At 38.0% G+C, this 21,904-nt stretch overlaps 1 protein-coding gene across 3 annotated transcripts; it reads right to left on the bottom strand.

The window, feature by feature from the left end:
- Positions 1-1,947: 1,947 nt before the first annotated feature.
- On the bottom strand, positions 1,948-21,070 carry PLRG1 (pleiotropic regulator 1). Of its 3 annotated transcripts, none has more exons than XM_019977799.2 (15): positions 20,932-21,070; positions 18,786-18,892; positions 17,616-17,758; positions 15,532-15,585; positions 14,288-14,381; positions 13,985-14,066; positions 12,349-12,450; positions 11,313-11,405; positions 7,417-7,566; positions 7,225-7,326; positions 6,789-6,891; positions 6,001-6,109; positions 4,899-5,038; positions 4,252-4,445; positions 1,948-3,635 (listed from the first exon to the last, which is right to left on the bottom strand). In XM_019977799.2, the coding sequence occupies exons 1-15, from the start codon at positions 20,938-20,940 to the stop codon at positions 3,576-3,578; spliced, it is 1,542 nt and encodes a 513-aa protein (XP_019833358.1). In that variant the 5' UTR covers positions 20,941-21,070; the 3' UTR covers positions 1,948-3,575. The 3 variants fall into 3 exon arrangements, with proteins under 3 accessions (XP_019833358.1, XP_070625060.1, XP_070625061.1); XM_070768959.1 differs by lacking the exon at positions 20,932-21,070 and adding an exon at positions 18,431-18,502; XM_070768960.1 differs by lacking the exon at positions 4,252-4,445.
- Positions 21,071-21,904: the final 834 nt, after the last annotated feature.

Here is a 21,904-nt window from a genome sequence, read left to right as displayed (position 1 = left end):
GGTATCAGTTGATGATCTTATTTATCTGAATTTTTTTAAATAAAATGTTGTCGAACATCTAACCAGTCTTCAGTTGTTTTTCCAGATATATAATTCAGTCATTTGTTAATAATGTTATTTCTTACTTTCCAATTATTATAATTTTACTTGAATCTATTAACAAATGTAGTGGAAAGTTCTAAAAAAAGTTAAAGTAGTGATGATGGATATCTTTGTTTCTGATGTTAACAGGAATGCTTTTAGTATTTCCCAGTTAACAACTGAGGCGGGGTAGTTAGATTTAACCATGTTCTTAAAGTATCCATGTGTTCCTATTTAATAATTTTTTATTTAATGAAAAATGGATTTTGAACTGCCTCTACCTTCTATAAAGATGCTCGTGATTTTTTTGTTATATAAAACAATGTGGTGAACTACATCATTTCCTAATAGGAAACATTTTTAATGAAACTTTCCTTGCACTATTAGACTAAATTAGGTATGTAAAGCTTGATTCTTTTACTAAACTTTAACTTTACTACTGACTTTTGTGTTGATTCATAAGCAAAATGAAATTAAAATTTCCTTTGTGCTTTATTGGATATTTTTGTTATACTCACACTTTAAATCATAAAAAGCTCTCCTTTATCTAGGTCCTAGAAAAATTTAAAGTGCATTGTAATTAGAATTTCACTCTAAATCTGCACAAGCTTGGTGATGTGTGCAGGTGGTTTTGATAGGAGTTGACTATTTCTTCTGTGGTAATCTGTGTAGGTTTTTTGCAAGTCTGCAGTCATAGGAATTTATATAAAATTTAGGAAAATTTAAAATTTACCATTCTATTTGACTCTTTCAAATATAATAGGCATGGATTTGGACAGAGTTCTCTCCCCCAACCTCCCTTTATCATTTTTATTAGGATATCTATGATTCTTCTGTTTCTTATCTAAATAGTTTTATCTATTTTAATTTTGTAACCAAAAATTAACATTTAGGTTTATTACTACTAACTCTGTATCTTTATTTCATTATTTCTTATCAATTCTTTTTACTATGTTTTAAAAGCTTCTTCTAATAATTATGTTGAACACATTTGTCTTCATCACTTTTGGATTGGAGTCTGTTAAGACAAAGGGAAGTGAAGAATCAGACAAGAGGTTAGGTTATAAATGGGTAAAGAGAAATGGTACATACCTAGAAACAAACATTTGGTCTAGTGATTTTTTAAGACAGTCATTTTAAATATATATATTATTTAAATTACAACATACTTGTTGATGAGCATCATTTGACAAAAAGGGAATTTATGCTGCAAAAAAGAAAGGGGTTAATTATGAAAGTTAAGTTCTTGAGTAGGCAAGAGTATAAGGCAGTAATTGTATACATACTCAACAGAGTTGTTAGTAGGTGGGTAGTTCATCCTTTGGAAAAGAAGGTGTAATTTTATTTGTAGAAATGAGTGTGGTCACTGCTGATGGCTTACATATGGTGTGTGCTCATAAATCAAAAATGAGTTCAGCTAGCACAGTTGTCTCGCTAACATTTTACAGGTTCTTGAGTGTACTCAGGGCCTAGGCACAGGAAGGTTCAGGTTTAACTTGGGTTGAGGTTTTGCCAAGTAAATACAAAGAACAAAGGCACACACAAGAAATCCTGCTTAAGATTTCATGAGGTTCGTGACCATACATGGTGGAAACTTTCTGCAAGAAGATTCAACAGCACCACAATACAGAACAGCATGAATCGGGGAAATGGATTTTTCTCATGCTCTTCAGAATTTGATACTTGTGTCTAACAAGCAGAGTAAGCGGAAGCTTTGCTAGGCAGGATGACAAGGGCTATATCATCCTCACCTCCTTGTTCTAACCGTTTCTCCTTGTCTTTTGGACCAGGCTGTGGACAGTATTCACCTCTATGATCTTTCTTCTGTTGGAAGGCATAATTCATCTCTCAGGGATGCAAGTGCCGTGGGTTTTTTTTTTTTTATTTAAGTTTACAAAATACATGCTTATAGAAAATTAAAACATTATAGAAATATATGAAGCCAATCATGAAAGTTCTCCCATAATTCCACTCTCACAAAGCCACTGATAACAATGTGGTGTTACTTTCCTATTATTTTTTAGAACATTAACAAGTTATCAAAAAAAATGCTTGTACAACTTCCTTTTTCATATAACAGTAAAATTTGGACATCTTATTATTCCAGAGATATTTCTCACTTTTTATGGAGAGAAACTGAAAATACCATAATATATTAAGCCCTTATTGTTATAACGGACATCTGGGCTAGTTTTAATTAAAGAACAAAGGTGAAATGAACTTGCTGTGTACACTTGTCAGATTATTCATATTAGGCAGTTTCCTAGTAATTTCATTTCTAATGAAGAGTTGGCCAAAGATTCCAAGCATTTTCAATATACTCTGGAAAACTACCCTCCCTAAAGGCTTAACAACTACATTCCCACCTACAGCATGCAAGATGGGACACATATATTTGGAAATCCTTATTCAAAATTATGGTTTAATTTCTTCATTTGAAACTATAAACTGATTGTTCTTATAATTGTGTTTTCTAACTATAGAAAGTAAAGTGTGATAAATTTTCTTGACTGATAGGGCATGAGGATCCTAAGGATAGAGGCACAGGCATCAAAAACTTAAACTTTTCTATGGAGTCTCTGCAAAAGACTGCAATCCTCAGTATAGCTTCAAACAATTGGTATCTCCAGTTACTTCTCCAGGGTTTGATACCTATATTGGTAACCTACTGCTTGTGGAATAAAACTGAAACTCAAAACACAAGCTTTCCCTACAGCTGTTCTCATTCAAGTGCAGCAGACAGCTCTCTGTTCCTGGAACATACACCTCTTGAATGCCTGGTTTTTGAGTTCACACCTTGCCTTAGAATACCCTTTCTTTCTGTGACCTCTCAAGACTCAGCTCAAACACCAATGACTCCATGAAGTCTTCCACAATCATTCCCAAGGAAAAAAAATGGGCTTTTCCTCTGTGTTATCCTGGTTTTTCACTGGCACTTCTATGATAGTATTTCTGTAGTAAGCTGCTAAAAGTGGAAGTCTTAAAGGACAGATACATTTTATCTGTATACTTTCTGAATAGTACCTAGTGCAGAACTTTGCAGAACATGTGCTCAAAAACTGTTGGTGAGATAAACATACATAAGACTTAAAAATCCTTTAATCCCAAAATATCAATCACAGATACCAGTATTTAAGGGTTTAAGAGAAAGATTACTCCCCTCAAAACATGTCCTACTAAAGTAAGCAGTTTTGTAAGTTAAAAAAAAAGGGGTGTGTTTTAATAGAAGTGGCAAATCATTCTGTTTAGGATAGTTATAGTCAAAAAACTCACATATGCTTGATATCTACATCTTACTTTCTAGGATCTCAAACTGTTAATTTTAGAAATAAAAACATGGGGGAGGACAGTTCATTGTAAAATATGAAAATGCAATGATTCAAGCATGAGTTTTTGCTTTATATTCCTAGCCAGAGCACAAATGACTGGATATTCTCATCAAGGCCAAGCTAAAAAGAAACAAAAAAACAAAAACTGCAACCACAATGAACACATCAAAATCTCTTTCTCTTGATAATTTCTGGCTTCCAGCTGACTGGATGAGTTTCTTCTGTCTAAAAACAGAAAAGTAAGTAAGTTAAAACAAAGTATTACTGATCTCCTTCATATTTAATAAGTTCCTTTCTAACAAAAATAAGGCACTTATTCTAAATTATATTACTTGGCATTATACATATAGCAGTTCTTTAACAATTTTAAGATAGGTGACAAACTTTTGGCATTACCTGATTATTTATTATCTAATAAATATTAAGATAAATAATATTTAATATCTAATAAAGGATGAATGCATTTGCTACAAATTCAGTTCATGGTGCTTCATTTTAAATCTAATGGTTTCTAGATATTCTAGTAACACCTAAGATTCTGATTCTAGAATTAATTTGCATAGCAATCTATTTTTTTGCTGTTATTCTTAGGGTAAGATTTTCTTAATAACTCTAATAAGCAAAGTTGAGATAAAATCAAAACTATCTACAGATTTGCTTCATCAATGAAACCAATGCAACAATCTATGAGCAGACACTATTCAGCATGACAAATGTTTTAGTATTATGAAGATTATTTCCTCTCCTGATAATTTCAATAGCTTTAAAATGAGAAAATGCCTGGAAAATTGGTAAAGCTGATTTATTCTACTTTAAAATATCTATGAAATACAGAACTTACTGCTGTATCATCCTCTTTGTACACTTTTATGGTTTTATCAGCTTCAGCAGTTAGTAATCGACTTTCAGACTGATCGAAAGCACAAGCAAATATTCCTGACTCACTGTCCAAAGACCCAGGCTGCACTGCTGCGTGAACCCTCTGGAAATTGTAGCCAGTTCTCCAGTCCCAGAGATGCATAGTGCCATTGTCAGCTTAAAGGGAAAGACAGGTTAGACCAAGTGTCCCCTCAACAGTTCAGCCTGACAAACACTTATTAAGGACCCATCCTCAGCCAAGCACCATGGAGTTATAAAGATATATAATACACAGGCACTTAAGCTCCTCTTAACATCAATTTGTCTACTTTCATTTGTGCTTAATTCAGAATTTATTATAGATCTCAAAAAGCATCACAAAATGACATTCAACTTCAAAACACACAACCAAACTTTAGATGATTTCTGGCATAAATCCTTAACTTAGATTTATCAATGTGGGAACTTAAAGAGAACTGAACTATGAAATATGCTATATGTATTATGAATTTGCATGAATACACATGTTAAACAGGCAAGTTCTATTCTAATACGTCAGTGTAATGACTTAGAAATTTTATTCGCTAAAAAAAAATAGACTAAAACATATTTATCATAAAAATACTTTACCTCCAGATACAAGCACTCCATCAGAATTTACTGTCAATGTGTTAATAATAGCATTGTGACCAGAAAGATTTTGAATGAAACTTCCATCGGGGAATTTCCACTGTTTTATGTTATCTGGAGAACCAGATGCAAATGTGTAACTGAAATAAGAAAAGAATTAATAATAAAGTAAACAAAGTTAAATACAATGTGGATTTAAAAAAAAATCTTATTATGGCTACATTTTGCATGTATCATCAGAATCTATGTAGTTTTGGCAAAATATTATCATCATACCAAGATAAAAATATCAAGACAAAAAGATCTGTTCCAACTTATATCAGATTTCTAAATTACTTTAAATGTATAAGTCCTAGATTGAAGTTATATTCTCCTCTCATTTCCCCAGTGCTCTACACTGAGCTAAAGCAATAAACATACAACCCCCTAAACTCACATGAAGGGCAAGGGGTGATGTAAGTGTTTTGGAGAAAGCGAGAGAGAAAGCCAGAAGAAGAGAGAAAGAAGAAGTAAGAGAAAGAGAGGAAGAGAGAAGGGAGTCAGGGAGAGGAAGAAAGGGAGTGAGGGAGACAGGGATCGGAAGGAGGAGACAAGATAAAGGCAGGGAAGGTGGGGAGGGAGGCGAGGCAGGAGACGAGTGACCTTGGGAGTGCCAGGGGACAGGGTTTTACAGACAGCAGGTTGTGATGTTATGCTCCATCTCTCTGTGAATAATGTTCATGATACCTACTATTTTTTTCCTATGTATATTAATTTTTTCATTATGAAATTAACTATTCTATGTTTAGTCCAGTGTCCAATAGTATTTTTGTCCAAAACATTAAATCTAGCGACTATTAGCTTCCATTACGACATGCAGCCTGTCACCATGATTTATTTGTATTATCTCATTTGACATCATTTTTCACCATGTAGAAAGTTTTCTTCATCTTATGGAGGACAAGAAAAATACTTCACAAGGAAAATAAAGGAAATGCAAGCTCATAAATGGAACAGGTCTGAAAAATGACTAAATGACTACCAAAGTAGTACTAATTTTGCTATTTCTGAATTATACTAAGAATTGAGGAAGAAGAGAAGCTACTTAGGAAAACAGACTTACTGTCTTGGATGTAAAACCACAGCTCTGACTGATTTTTTGTGATTTGTTAATGTGACTCTTGTTTTTCCAGCCACCAAATCCCATAATCGTATAGTAGTATCATGGCTTCCTGTAAGGAGAATCCCCAAAATACAGACCAGAAAAAAAGAATGCAAGAGTTAAATATAATAAAACCTGAAGCATTCTTCTACAGACACATATATATGGAACGAAAGTTGTATCAATCTTTGACTAATTGCTTTCTATACTTTCAAAATATTTGGTTGATTTTAATTCTTAAATGTAATAAATGCTTAGTACACTGTCATCTGAAGAGCCAGAACAAACGTGAAAACAAATACATAATGTTATTCCCTAGTGGAGAGGAAGGCAAAAACTCTAATGATTATTTAAATAAAACAAGGGAAGGAATTATTTTCTAGTCTTAAAGATTCATTGCTATTAACCATGTTTGAAGCAAAGCAAGACTCAAATCAGTTCTAAAAGTCCGGGGTACTGCGTCTTCTAACATTAATTTCTTAGACTGCTAATTTTGAAACTATAAAACAGCACTTAGTTGTATCTAATAGCACTACTTTCTAGTCAGACATTACATGATACAAAGATTCTATGATATATAAAACTTATGACATAAAAACAGAATTAAATGTTACCACAATAAATTTCAAGTGCACACAGAAACACTGAATATACAACACAAAGCAAGAATCACAGTAAATATGAAAAGTATATAATCATAATGCACGCTGATATGAATATACCGTAAACTTGAAAAGTACGGATCATACCAGTGATAATTTGTGGTTCCGCAGCCTGACACCTCACTGTAGCCACTGCATTAGTATGTCCAGATAATGTGTGTACACTGGCTTTAGTTCTCACATCCCAAATCTATAAAAACAGCACACAATACCATCAATGAAAACAGGTATTCCCATCTTCAGGCAAGTAACAAGATCAATTCAAGCATGGGAACTACTAGAAAACTGTGTCGACCTGTCTGAACAGAATGAAGAAAGTGTGTAAATGAAATAACCTGTCACATTTCAGGGGCAGGTCCACCCAACAGTGGACATGGTGAGGCCACAGAGCTGGGGATGAAGACTAGGTGGGGTACTGACGGGTCAAAGTAAGGATCTTGAAATTCTCTATCCAGAAACACGGACCTCAGGATCGCACCCTGCAGGGAGCAGTGTATGCACAGATGGGCTCCAGTCCACTTACCCGTGCGGTTGAGTCTCGGCTACAGGTCACCAGCACATCGATGGTTGGGTGCAAATCCAAGCCGTACACGGCACTCAGATGTCCATGATAGTGCCTTATAACCTAAAAAAGAAGGGAGGAGAGTTAACATATCTGTAACTGGGAAGATAAATAGGGGCTCATGATGCTTTCAGTCCTCAGCTCCACACATACCTTATTATACTCGAGATCCCAGCATTTGACTTGCTTGTCTTCTCCACAGGAGAACAGGTACGGGCTCCTCGTGCTCACTATCACACCACGTACTGTGCTTATGTGCCCAGTTAACGACAGTTTCAACTTGCCACTAGCCAAGTCCCAAATCTGCAATCAAAAAATACTTAATTTTACTCTTGCTGATTATTTCAAAGCAAATTTTTAGAATCTTAATGTTAAAATTGTCATCAAAAGTGAAAGATAAAAACATATAAAAATATAAAAGTTTGCAAAATAACCCCATCACCAAAAATAAAAGCAGGAGAAAGAGAATTAAAAGGCATGCTCAAACTGGGAAAGTATTTGCATAGATGACAAAAAGTTCTTAATATATAAAGGGTATTGAGCCAAAGAATGAATACTGAGGTATTAAATTAGTCAAGGATGGCATCAACTTAAAAAGAAATCCTGAAAAGTAGCAAATAAAGTATTAAAAAGTTCAACCTTACTACAAATTTAATATACAGTTTTCTTTTTTAAAGATTAGATATTCATTTCTACTTATACTAGCATGTTAAGTTGATTCAGTCATGTTCAACTCTTTGTGACCCTATGGTCTGTGGCCTGCCAGGCTCCTCTGTCCATGGGATTCTCCAGGCGAGAAACTGGACTGGGTTGCTATGCCCTCCTCCAGGGGATCTTCCCAACTCTGGGATCAAACCCACATTTCCTGCAGTGCAGGCGGATTCTTTACCGCTGAGCCACCAGGGGAGCCCATCATATTCATAGGTATTTTTAAAGAAACATAAGTAATGTCCTGAAAAGGATTCTCTCACATTCTGCAAGCATCAATTCACCCATTTTGGAAAATAATTTAACTTTTGGGTATCAACTTCAAGAATGTCTGACCTTTTAATACTTTTTCTGGCAAACTATAACAAAGCAATACAGAAAATACAGAAAAAACAATAGAGAAAATTTAAAATACAGAAAAAGCTTTCAGTTCAGTTGCTCAGTCGTATCCGACTCTTTGCGACCCCATGAATCCCAGGACGCCAGGCCTCCTTGTCCATCACCATCTCCCGGAGTTCACTCAAACTCACGTCCATCGAGTCGGTGATGCCATCCAGCCATCTCATCCTCTGTCATCCCCTTCTCCTCCTGCCCCCAATCTCTCCCAGCATCAGAGTCTTTCCAATGAGTCAACTCTTTGCATGAGGTGGCCAAAGTACTGGAGTTTCAGCTTTAGCATCATTCCCTCCAAAGAAATCCCAGGGCTGATCTCCTTCAGGATGGACTGGTTGCATCTCCTTGCAGTCCAAGGGACTCTCAAGAGTCTTCTCCAACACCACAGTTCAAAAGCATCAATTCTTCGGCGCTCAGCTTTCTTTATAGTCCAATTCTCACATCCATACATGACCACAGGAGAAACCATAGCCTTGACTAGACGGACCTTTGTTGCCAAAGTAATGTCTCTGCTTTTCAATATGCTATCTAGGTTGGTCATAATTTTTTTTCCAAGGAGTAAGCGTCTTTTAATTTCATGGCTGCAATCACCATCTGCAGTGATTTTGGAGCCCCAAAAAATAAAGTCTGACACTGTTTCCACTGTTTCCCCATCTATTTCCCATGAAGTGATGGGACCGGATGCCATGATCTTTGTTTTCTGAATGTTGAGCTTTAAGCCAACTTTTTCACTCTCCACTTTCACTCTCATCAAGAGGCTCTTTAGTTCCTCTTCACTTTCTGCCATAAGAGTGGTGTCATCTGCATATCTGAGGTTATTGATACTTCTCCTGGCAATTTTGATTCCAGCTTGTGCTTCTTCCAGCCCAGCGTTTCTCATGATGTACTCTGCATAGAAGTTAAATAAGCAGGGTGACAATATACAGCCTTGATGAACTCCTTTTCCTATTTGGAACCAGTCTGTTGTTCCATGTCCAGTTCTAACTGTTGCCTCCTGACCTGCATATAGGTTTCTCAAGAGGTAGGTCAGGTGGTCTGGTATTCCAATCTCTTTCAGAATTTTCCACAGTTTATTGTGATCCACACAGTCAAAGGCTTTGGCATAGTCAATAAAGCAGAAATAGATGTTTTTCTGGAACTCTCTTGCTTTTTTGATGATCCAGTGGATGTTGGCAATTTGATCTCTGGTTCCTCTGCCTTTTCTAAAACCAGCTTGAACATCAGGCAGTTCACAGTTCATGTATTGCTGAAGCCTGGCTTGGAGAATTTTGAGCATTACTTTACTAGCGTATGAGATGAGTGCAATTGTGCGGTAGTTTGAGCATTCTTTGGCACTGCCTTTCTTTGGGATTGGAATGAAAACTGACCTTTTCCAGTCCTGTGGCCACTGCTGAGTTTTCCAAACGTGCTGACATATTGAGTGCAGCACTTTCACAGCATCATCTTTCAGGATTTGGAATAGCTCAATTGGAATTCCATCACCTCCACTAGCTTTGTTTTTAGTGATGCTTTCTAAGGCCCACTTGACTTCACATTCCAGGATGTCTGGCTCTAGGTCAGTGATCACAACATTGTGATTATCTGGGTCGTGAAGATCTTTTTTGTACAGTTCTTCTGTGTATTCTTGCCATCCCTTCTTAATATCTTCTGCTTCTGTTGGGTCCATACCATTTCTGTCCTTTATTGAGCCCATCTTTGCATGAAATGTTCTCTTGGTATTTTTAATTTTCTTGAAGAGATCTCTAGTCTTTCCCACTCTGTTGTTTTCCTCTATTTCTTTGCATTGATCACTGAGGAAGGCTTTCTTATCTCTTCTTGCTAGTCCTTGGAACTCTGCATTCAGATGCTTATATCTTTCCTTTTCTCCTTTGATTTTTGCTTCTCTTGTTTTCACAGCTATTTGTAAAGCTATTTGAAAAAGCTTTAGGCCCACACTAATTACACAAAAGCATTGCTTATGATAGTTAAAAATGAGGAAGCTAAAAAACTTTAATGTTCAACAGTAGGAAAACAGACTACAGCGTATCCAATGATAACAATACTATAGAAGCACTTAAAAAGATGTTCAGAGGAGGGGTGGATAGGCAGTTTGGGATTCAGAGATGCAAACTAGTATATATAGAACTGACAGACAACAAGGTCCTAATATATGGCTCAGGGAACTATATTCAATATCCTGTAATAAACCATTCACATATATACATGTATACACACACACATGTATATGGGGCTTCCCAGGTAGCACTAGTGGTAAAGAACTCGCCTGCCAATGCAGGAGACGTAAGAAACACAGGTTGATTCCTGGGTTGGGAAGATCCCCTGAAGAAGGGAACGGCTACCCACTCCAGTATTCTGGCCGGGAGAATTCCATGGACTGTATAGTCCATGGGGTCTCAAAGACTCAGACACAACTGAGTGACTTTCACTTTCACTTAAGTGAAAAAAAACCTGGGACAGAATTACATATTTGAACATGAATGTTTAAAAGATACACATTTATAACCACAGGAAAAATGCTCAGAAGAAAATGCAGATACACATACACAGAGAAGTTAAAAATAAATTTATTCAAATATCTGACAGTAATAGGATTATGTATGGGTCTACATTCTTTTATTCTCCTTAACATTTTCCACACTTTTTAATAGATAAGCCTGCTTTAATTTTGTAATCAGAAGGGGAAAAAATATGAAGGAATTACTTGGAGATAGTCAGCATGCACTATCTGGAAAAAAACTGTTGTTTAAATACCACTTTCTCAAACAGATACTTATTTGGGACATTTAACTGGTACAAATTATTTTAACAGGCAATAAATTTTACTGCACACTCAGGTCTACAAATCAGAGAACTACAACAGCAGTTACCCAGAGGAAATAACTTAAAACACATTAAAATTACATGGCAAACAAAAAGTCATATTTACTTTTTTCTTCTTTTTTTATTACCTTTATAGTTCTGTCAGCAGATCCAGTAACAAACCACTGATTTCCAGGTTCGACAGCAATACATCGAACCCAGCCAAGATGCCCACTGATCACCTGTATTAAGGAAAAAAGACAGAATGAGCAAGCTCACTATACATAAACTAAAGCTGATTCAATTTCAAGTCATCATGCTTGGGTTAAATTTCATCCAATCTGACTTGCCCTACCCCTATCCTCAAATGATAAGTTTATAAGATTAACTGCTAATTAGATTTTAAGATAAGTGTTAAATTATCTTCAACTGGTGAATGGATGAATATACAAACTGTGGTATATCTATACAATGGATTACTGCTTGACAATAAGAAGGAATGCATTAATACATGCAACAACTTAGATGAATCTAAATGCAGTAAGCTGAGTGAAGAAACTCAGCCCCAAAAGATATATACTGAATTTACGATACAACTGAAAAGCACAACTATAATGATAGAAAACAGATGAAAGGCTGGCAGGGTAGGGAAGGGTGTGACTATAAAAAACAGCCCAGGGGTATGTGTGAATTGATAGAAGTTCTAATTATCCAGATTGTGGTAGTGGCTAACCAAGTTTATAACCTTTAAGATTTATTAGATCTATACACCAAAAGAAAGTCTATTCTATAGTCTGGTGACATGTACAGCTGTCTGTTTCCTACTATTTACATTTTACTTAATATTTGGTACATTTGAAATGTCCTGATGCATTGATTTTCTCCTTGACCTTCATAAAGACACCTCAAACACATTCCTAAATTTATTTTGTGTGCTCTCCATTCAGGAGCTTTCATCAATATTTTATACTACATTTTATACAAAATATAAGTATATAACTTCTACTTAATGAAGTTTACTTTCCAAGATATCTTTTAAGATAGTGCCTAACCCCCTTCCCCCCAACCCCAAACTACCAGCTGTCATATAGTCACTGTTTCCTCTTTATTCTAGCCCTTGGCTCTTGTTTAACTGGAAAGCAGTGATCATGTTTCTGTAGTGCAATGACAGACAGGGTCACTCACTCTGTAGAGTTTCCAGGGTGGGTGCCACTGGGGTTTTGGCATTGTAGGGGCTTTTTTAGCCATCAGTGCAGAGTTCTTGGCATTGCTACCCTCCATAACAACCTAGATAAGGAAAAGATTACATTATTATTAAAGACATCCTATCTACAATTTCATGTTATCAATTCTAAAATGGAAAGTCAAAGAGGGGATTTATGAAAGGTTTTTTTTTCCTTAAAGGAAAGCTGAAAAATATTTGCATACCCAGAAAATGAGTCTAAGACTTCCAATCCGAACTATATGTTCTGTTTGTTAAGTTTGACTTTAAAACACAAAAAAATCTCATGAGGCAAAACCTTAGCATTGAAAGCACATATCACTGTGCATGGGTTCAAAACCCAATTCTGTCCATTACCAGCTGAAGACCTGAGGTAAGAAATTAAGTCATTTCTGTGCCTCATTAGTAAAATGGAAATAACAGCAACTGCCCCATAGAGCGATTCTGAGGACTATGACAGAGTGGTTAGTGCTCAACATAAACTTCAATTTTTAAGCAACTGTAAGTGGATTAATGCCACTGCCTTTGTCACATTTTAACATTATTGATCTAATATTACAAAGGAGATTGAAAGTTCCTTCTATTTATCTCCTACAAAAGTATTTCAAGACTATATAAGGGTATACTAGCTGATATAACCATCTACTGCTAGCATCCCATCCAAAAAATACTGAAGTCTGTAAACCGCCTGTGCTCAAGAGGCTTACGTTATATCCCAAGCAGGCAGAAAGTCTGGGAAGATCCTGTGAATGGAGGCTAAAGAAAAATGTGGTGGGAGGACTACAAATTTACTCACTTCATAAAGCAACTGCACAACAAACTGAGGAAGTAAGGCCTGTACTTATGTCAAGTGACAGCATAATGAAGCAAACTGCATTTTTAGTTATTCTTTCTACAACTACTTTCATTGGTAACAACAGCTGCCACTTACTTACAGATAAATTATATATTTTTAAATGCTCATTTATAAAATACTAGTTGTATAGCCTATGAATACTATAATGCCAATAGCACTCAACTCAAACAGGATAAACCAACTGAGAGCTTAATAAAAGACACTTCACATCTAACACATACTAATACAAGCTTCAGAACAACAGTGCTTGTATTTTTAATACTGGGTAACAAACAGCAACATCACAGTATCCTCATCAAAATAACTGTCACGCCCAACATGCAAGTAAGACACACGATTAATAAAACTTCTTTTGTCAGTTCACTAGCAACTTAAATTTTAGGGCTATGAAATATTAACAATGAGCTCAGGAAGAGTCTGCCTGCTACTGCAGGAGACCTGGGTTCAATACCTGGGTTGGGAAGATCCCATGGAGAAGAGAATGGCAACCCATTCCAGTATTATTGCCTGGAAAATTCCTTGGGCAGAGGTGCCTGGAGGGCTACAGTCCCTGGGGTCACAAAGGGTCGGACAGGACTGAGCAACTAACACTTTCACTTTTAGGCTGCTATTTACTTGAAAAATTCCAAGGAAAATGTTCATTCATTTAACATTTCAGGTGAGACTCTTCAGAGTAAAGGGACACAGGCAGTATGCTCCACAGTCAGAAACCCGCAGCACGGCAAGATTCGACACAGACTCACCGCCCCTGCAGGCTGCGCACGGTCAGGAGCCCCGGGGTGCCGGTATTCACCGCCAGCAGGCACAGGACGATTTGCATCAGCTCTGAGGAAAATGAAAAGAACCGGCACACTGTAAGTAAGCAATGCCTCCAGTCACTTCATCTGCAGGACTGACTCTTTTTTAAAAAGTTTTTGTAAGCACTGGTAAAGGAAAATGTCACATAATACATAATTACAAAGAAACAAATTTAAATATGAGAAAAAAATGTTAAAGCAGTAAACTATGCTTTCAAAATCTTTGTAATTTAGAAGCATATTTCCTACCTGGCTTGAGAAGCAGGTAATGCCACAGCTAAGGACTGTGCAGCTGATTCACTTGGCATTCTTTGGATCTTAGTGTCTGCTGTCAAAGCAACCCCTGTTAAAATTAGAAAAAAATCAACTATTTTTAGTATCTATCTTTGCTTTCATTTATATGCATTTACAATAAAAAACTGGAGTAAGACATGCCAAAAAGGAAATGTTAATTATCTCCAGATGGTGATATTATAAAAATTTTTATTATATTTTGCAGGCCTTTTGTTTTTAACTCTTCTATAATAAATATTGCTCAATGTATATCTCAAATTTATCTCACACATTTAATCAAAATAGTTTGATATGAACATAGCCCAACATAGTAGTTAAATTTAATACATAATAGTTAAATCTCTATTATCTTAGGATACTACTTTCAAATATAAAAATTAAGCAATTCCCCAAATACTAACAGAGTGTTTCCAAGGGTAAATGTAAATTCCTACAACAAAAAGCACTAATTTATCTATACTTTCAATGTGGTGAATTCTGTCCTCTAAAATTACTAGAATCTAGATATACTAAGGCAACCCACTCCAGTACTCTGCCTGGAAAATCCCATGGACGGAAGAGCCTGGAAGCTGCAGTCCATGGGGTTGCTAAGAGTCGGGCACAACTGAGCGACTTCACTTTCACTTTTCACGTTCATGCATTGGAGAAGGAAATGGCAACCCACTGCAGTGTTCTTGCCTGGAGAATCCCAGGGACGGCGGAACCTGGTGGGCTGCCGTCTATGGGGTCGCACAGAGTTGGACACGACTGAAACGACTTAGCAGCAGCAGCAGATATACTAAGCTTTGTGTCCTCCACTCTGTGATTGTGGCCACTCTACTTGTGTGCTAATTCCTCTACACGCACAACATAGCCAGGATATGTTTCTATCATACCTGCTTCTACATGAACATTTTCAACACTTTTATAAGCTTAGTGATATTAATGTGTCTAACTAAACCTCCAGGTAATAAGCTTGTCTTAGCCCAGAGCAGTCTTTTGAATTCTTAGCACAGTGACTGATGAAAAATAGGTGCTTAATTTAGTTTGCAGAATGACTGCATATGAAACTTATGTTAATTCTTATCTAAAATGCTCTGCCTGAATATCTGGTTATGGAGCTTATCTTATATTCTACAGGCAATGGGGATCATATTATTGGCTCATTCGTGGAAATATAAGTGACCATAAGACATTTTCAAATATAACAGTTTACTTACCAGGTCCTGGTGGATACGGATGTGTACCTGTCACCAAATATTCAACTTCTTGTCCTACCAAAAGAAAGAGTGAGAAAGAAAATTCATCAATGGCAAAATTACCTTATACACACATGCTATTTCTTTTAATGAATTAAATAATATTAAATTATCAACTGGATTTCTTAAATTTTCCCAACTAATCAAGTCTCAGAAATAAGGTAAGTTGATCATTTTTGTTTTGGCTTCTGGAGACATATACACAGCTATTTCCTTGGCCGTTTGCTGATGTGAGGTCAAGAAAGCTTGTAAGTTTGTTACATAGCAATGTAATAGCAATAGAAAGGCCATCCTGGCAAGTAAGAATCCACTCAGGCTTACCTTCTAAGAAAATGGTTTTCTTGTGGAACCCTGGATTATCTTTATTCACTATGATTTTAGTACTTAATATCACCTTTCTGAATTATAGCCAAAACAGACAGATGCCCTCTCCACAGGTTAGGAATTTTCCCTTTAGTCTCCACTATGAGAAAGGCAATGCCAAAGAATGCTCAAACTACCGCACAGTTGCACTCATCTCACATGCTAGTAAATTAATGCTCAAAATTCTCCAAGCCAGGCTTCAGCAATACATGAACCGTGAACTTCCTGATGTTCAAGCTGGTTTTAGAAAAGGCAGAGGAACCAGAGATCAAATTGCCAACATCTGCTGGATCAGGGGAAAAGCAAGAGAGTTCCAGAAAAGCATCTATTTCTGCTTTATTGACTATGCCAAAGCCTTTGAGTGTGTGGATCACAATAAACTGTGGAAAATTCTTCAAGAGATGGGAATACCAGGTGGTCACCTGACCTGCCTCTTGAGAAATCTGTATGCAGGTCAGGAAGCAACAGTTAGAACTGGACATGGAGCAACAGACTGGTTCCAAATAGGAAAAGGAGTACATCAAGGCTGTATATTGTCACCGTGCTTATTTAACTTAAATGCAGAGTACATCACGAGAAACGCTGGACTGGAAGAAACACAAGCCGGAATCAAGATTGCCAGGAGAAATATCAATAACCTCAGATATGCAGATGACACCACTCTTATGGCAGAAAGTGAAGAGGAACTCAAAAGCCTCTTGATGAAAGTGAGAGAGGAGAGTGAAAAAGTTGGCTTAAAGCTCAACATTCAGAAAACGAAGATCATGGCATCCGGTCCCATCACTTCATGGGAAATAGATGGGGAAACAGTGGAAATAGTGTCAGATTTTATTATTTTGGGCTCCAAAATCACTGCAGATGGTGACTGTGGCCATGAAATTAAAAGACGCTTACTCCTTGGAAGGAAACTTATGACCAACCCAGATAGCATATTCAAAAGACATTACTTTGCCAACAAAGGTCCATGTAGTCAAGGCTATGGTTTTTCCTGTGGTCATGTATGGAGGTGAGAGTTGGACTGGGAAGAAGGCTGAGCGCCGAAGAATTGATGCTTTTGAACTGTGGTGTTGGAGAAGACTCTTGAGAGTCCCTTGGACTGCAAGGAGATCCAGCCAGTCCATTCTAAAGGAGATCAGCCCTGGGATTTCTTTGGAGGGATTGATGCTAAAGCTGAAACTCCAGTACTTTGGCCACCTCATGCAAAGAGTTGACTCATTGGAAAAGACTCTGATGCCGGGAGGGATTGGGGGCAGGAGGAGAAGGGCACGACAGAGGATGAGATGGCTGGATGGCATCACTGCCTCGATGGACGTGAGTCTGAGTGAACTCCGGGAGTTGGTGACGGACAGGGAGGCCTGGCATGCTGCGATTCATGGGGTTGCAAAGAGTCGGACACGACTGAGCGACTGAACTGAACTGAACTGATGACTATCATCAAATCCTAAGAATCTCTGTGATCATCATAACAGTTTTTCAATTTCATGTAAGGAAAAAAATCCACCAACCAATAATCTCACTCATTATGAGGAAATCAGGACTTCTACTATAATCTTGGTATAGCTGTTAAATAGGGTTGTGATTCTAAGAAGTCCTTCTAGGAGGAGCACTAATAAGATATTTTCATTTTTCTATTTTTAAAATTCACATTTAAATCCTGACAATTCTGACAAAACCACGCTCACCTTGATTGGCAGGATACTGTTTGTGTCCATATGAATCTGACGCATTCTGAGGGACTTTCTCTTTAAGATTTTCTTTGGAAGTAGGCATATGCAACACAGGACCATATTCATTACGCAGCTTGATTGCCATTTTCCGTTTGTGACTATTTAAAAATTATAAACACAAAAATGTATCTTTGAGTACTTTAAATATATTTATGAATGTAAATATATTCATAGATAGCTAGGACACAAATTTTTAAATAGCTTAAGCTTGCCTAATCTTAATGTAGAAAACGTTTCTGGTAAGATTTTAAAGTTAAACAACATTTTAAAAAATTTCCAAGTGCATTTCCAAACTTTGTTCACAATCTACCACACAGCATCCATTAAGCTGAGTATGTTTCAGTTTGTTGACCAATTATAAAAAACCTTCATGTTGATTTATCGAAGGTCTAACTGATGTTAAAATATATAGAAACTAATATATCCTTTAAAAAATGTCAGAGTCAATATACTTCCCTTCTATATGTCTAAATGTAAAAATACAGTTAAGAGCTTCTATAGTAACCTTTCCTGGATATATCTAGAAAGACTAATTAAAACTAATCCCAGTACTTAGTTCAGTATTTTACAAAGAAATCCAAGTACTATGCTACTTTTAAGGACAGCCCACTTTGTTAATTAAATATAAATGCTTGTTTGAGTAATTAGGTAGATTTTAAAAGAAGGGTAAAGGACAAAGAAGGAACACTGCACATAATGCAATCCCAGACTGGAGCTGGAGATGTAGAACCAAAAATATGCCACCACTCAAGAATCTTCATCATACTAACGAGAAAAGATGGGAGTAGAAGTACTGGCCAGGTACAATTTCAGCTCAGCAAGGCTCTGAGAGCAGCAGGAAGCTGAAAGCACATACAAAGTGATTGATTATAAAATATAACACCTAAAAGGGACTCTCCTAATTACTGGGTATTTGTAAAATGCAATTAATTAAGGGGAATTTTTCTGTAAAAAGCCAAAAAGTAGTTAAATCAGCTTAAATTATGCCAAACCATCATTCATTACTAATAGATCTCCTAAAAGTTAGTATTACTCACTAATTTTTAAAGGTTCCCCTCTCCCTGCTCTCTTCCCCCATTATTAAAAGTTGAAACATTCTAGCAATTGAAAAGGAACTATCCCTACCTCTCTTCATCCAAAGGCACAGGTTTTCCATTATCAGCCACAAACATGTCATGGGTTCTCTTCAACGACCTGAACACAAGCGTGTGTACAGAATGCTTCTGCACCTCCTAGAAAGAAAGAGTGTAATTACATACCTAGCTACAAATTACATACACCATAATCTAAACTGAAGCAAATTAATGATAAACTTTACACCTTTAAATATGTAAAACTTTGTACCACTCACCACAGCTATTTATAACAAGCTATAGGAGTCAAGTTCAGGGAAGAGGAGGAAGCTCCTCTTGGGCCACAGCCCCAGGTTTACCAACCGAGCGATGCCTGAAATCAGTCACTTGTTCAATACACATTTACTGAGTTCCTATTAAATGAGTGCCAGGTATTGTGCTAGAAACTAACAACAGAATAATGAAAAGGCAGCCACCGTCCCTGTGCTCAAGAGGAAACATAAAAATAGGGTAAGTAACTCCATATTTTAATAACTGCTATGAAGGAAACAAGCAGGGGGCTGAGACAAACAGAGCAAGACCTTAGGCTGGTTATGGAAGATCTCTCTGAGGTGGCAGCTAAGCAGAGAAGGAATCAGTCTTGCACAAAATAGAGGTAAGAACAATTCAGGCAGGACTTCTCAGATGGTACAGCAGATCAGAATCTGCCTGCCAAAGCGGGGACACAGGTTCCACCTGGTCGGGGAAGAATCCATAGGCCACAGAACAACTAAAGTCCCTGCGCCACAACTACAGGAGCCTGTGCGCCTCGAGTCTGTGCTCGGCAAAGAGAAGCTGCCGCAATGAGAAGGTCCCGCACGGTAAAGAAGAGTAGCCCCTCCTTCCTTGCAACGGCAGAAAGCCCACGCGCAGGAACGAAGACCCAGCGAAACTGAAAAAAATCAATCAATTAAAAAAAAAAAAAATCCAGACAAGGAGAAAAAGCCATATACAAAAGTATTCTGTAACTGAAATACTGCCAGAAGCTGTAGTACATAATGTACAGTACAGAAGCTGTAGAACATAGTATATGTTCGGTGAAAAGGAGGGTTCGTGATGGAAGATGAGGTTGTAAGGACAGACAAAGTCCCGGTAAGTTGTTTTTTATACCATTGCAAGACTGTGCATTTTTGCTCTAGTTTTACACAGGGCCACTAAAGTATCATACAAGAAAAGCTCGATCAACTTAGGTTTTAAACAGATCAATTTGGTGCGGAAGGGAGAGGGATGACAAACGCGGAAGCAAAAAGACCGACCACCTAAAAGCAAATGTATTAGCGCTGGTGGAAGATGATGCGGTCTGAATTCAGGTGATGACAGTAGGCCTAGACAAAGAGCCAAGAATTCTGAGATTAAAATGAACAGAGCTTGCTAACAGAATGATAGTTCAAACCAGAGGGAAATGCAAAAATTCAAGAATGGCTGGTTTTCCCGGAAAAGAGCTTAAATAGGAGACAAAGTGAAGACCAGAGGAGACCACCAGTGAGGACACAGAGTCACTGACTCTACCCAGCAGACGGCCAGTACCTGTTGTCAAACATCGATGTTCAATAAAAGCCCCGCCTAAGAAGACCGTGACGAACTCCGTACCCAAGGACCGCGTGAAAACTGGAGTAATCACCTCAGGCTTCCCGCCTAGAAGGCCTTCCCTTACAGCTCAGTTGGTAAAGAAACCGCCTGCAATGCAGGAGACCCCGGCTCCATTCCTGAGTAGGGAAGATCTGCTGGAAATGGGAAAGGCTACCCACTCCTACCCACTCCAGTATTCCCTGGACTTCCCTTTGGCTCAGCTGGTAAGAGAATCCACCTGCAATGCGGGAGACCTGGGTTCGATCCCTGAGTTGGGAAGATCCCCTTGGAGAAGGGAAAGGCAACCCACTTCAGTATTCTGGCCTGGAGAATTCCATGGACTGTATAGTCCATGGGGTAGCAAAGAGTCGGGCACGACTGAGCGACTTTCGCTTCACTTCACAACTCCGGCTTCTTCTCTTCCTCCAGAAAACCTTTCGAGACCACCCAGTCTCGGCCAAACAGCCTCCCCCTCGCAGCCACTACTCTCTCCAGTTTCCACACTCCCAAACCCTCGATCGCCCACGCCCGCTGCCAAAGAAAAACAATCCAGAAGCAGACGGCCCCTGAGCACCCAAGTGTCACTTTACCTCGACCATGGCTCTGCCGTCTATACAGGCGCTCCAGCAGGGAAGAAACAGTAGAATCAGGAGAACAGGACAGAAACCGCCGCCACCTCGGCTCAGCCCCTTCCGGAATTGCGCTTCCTGGGCCGGATGTGACGCAAGGTTCCGCGCAGGCGCGCGGGGCGCTCGCAGGCCTTCCGGGGTGAAGCGACGGGCTCTTCTTCTCCGGCCGCCTCTGGGGAGGAGCTTCTGGACAGCAAAGCGGAAGATGCGGGAGTCGCGTGACGATGCGTTTCACTTCCTCTTGCAGAAATCTTGAGATAATAACGTTTTCTGCCCTACTCACAGCCTTAAATACTTTGATTTAGGGTTGTGGTCGCATGTCCTTTGTTCTCTGGAATGTTAATGCGATTTCTTCAGACGAACTAACAGTTTTAGGGAACTTCCGGAGAGCGCGGGAAGGCTCTTACACGCTATTGCCTTCTTTGAGGGGGCGCCTCCGTGATGCACGTAGCCAGATTGCGCTATTTGACTCAATTTGGCTGAAAGCCATTAGACGTCTTTGTATTCTTGGCGCCCAGAAACAATTCCACTTACACTGTCCATCAAGCACTTGTTGAAACAGTTTCAATTTGAGAAATTCTGCAAAATATTTTGGTTTTAATAGCATGTGGCAAAATCTCAAATTTATTTTCCAAAGATTTTTTTTTAAAGTCTCTCAGAACTCTTGGCCATTTCTTTTATTTTCCACTAATACAGGTTTTTTAAAATTTTAATCTCTCAAAACTCTTGGCATAACTCTTGTTTGCTAGTTGTCCAATGATAAATGTGGCTTCAACAATGCCAGGGTACAGTTGGCCAAAGTGGGGAGAAGAAAAACATCTGAAGACAAGGCATTTTTATATATTAATATATACAGACTGGTGCCAAAAGATGGGCGTTTTCTTTTATACCCAGGTAGACTCTGCAGTTTGCAATCGTTGTACCTATACTTCTA

Source organism: Bos indicus, chromosome 17 (genome assembly GCF_029378745.1).
Source record: "Bos indicus isolate NIAB-ARS_2022 breed Sahiwal x Tharparkar chromosome 17, NIAB-ARS_B.indTharparkar_mat_pri_1.0, whole genome shotgun sequence".
NCBI classification, from domain to species: domain Eukaryota; kingdom Metazoa; phylum Chordata; class Mammalia; order Artiodactyla; family Bovidae; genus Bos; species Bos indicus.
This window is presented reverse-complemented; position numbering and strand designations above follow the sequence as displayed.

What these genes read in the sequence shown, in the direction of transcription:
- PLRG1 (XM_019977799.2), bottom strand. An exon ending in GTGCCTTTGGATGAAGAGAG is followed by an intron (nt 17,759 to 18,785) that starts GTAGGGATAGTT and finishes ATTTTTAAATAG; the next exon opens with TCACAAACGGAAAATGGCAA. An exon ending in TGGAGTGCTTGTATCTGGAG is followed by an intron (nt 4,446 to 4,898) that starts GTAAAGTATTTT and finishes TTTCCCTTTAAG; the next exon opens with CTGACAATGGCACTATGCAT.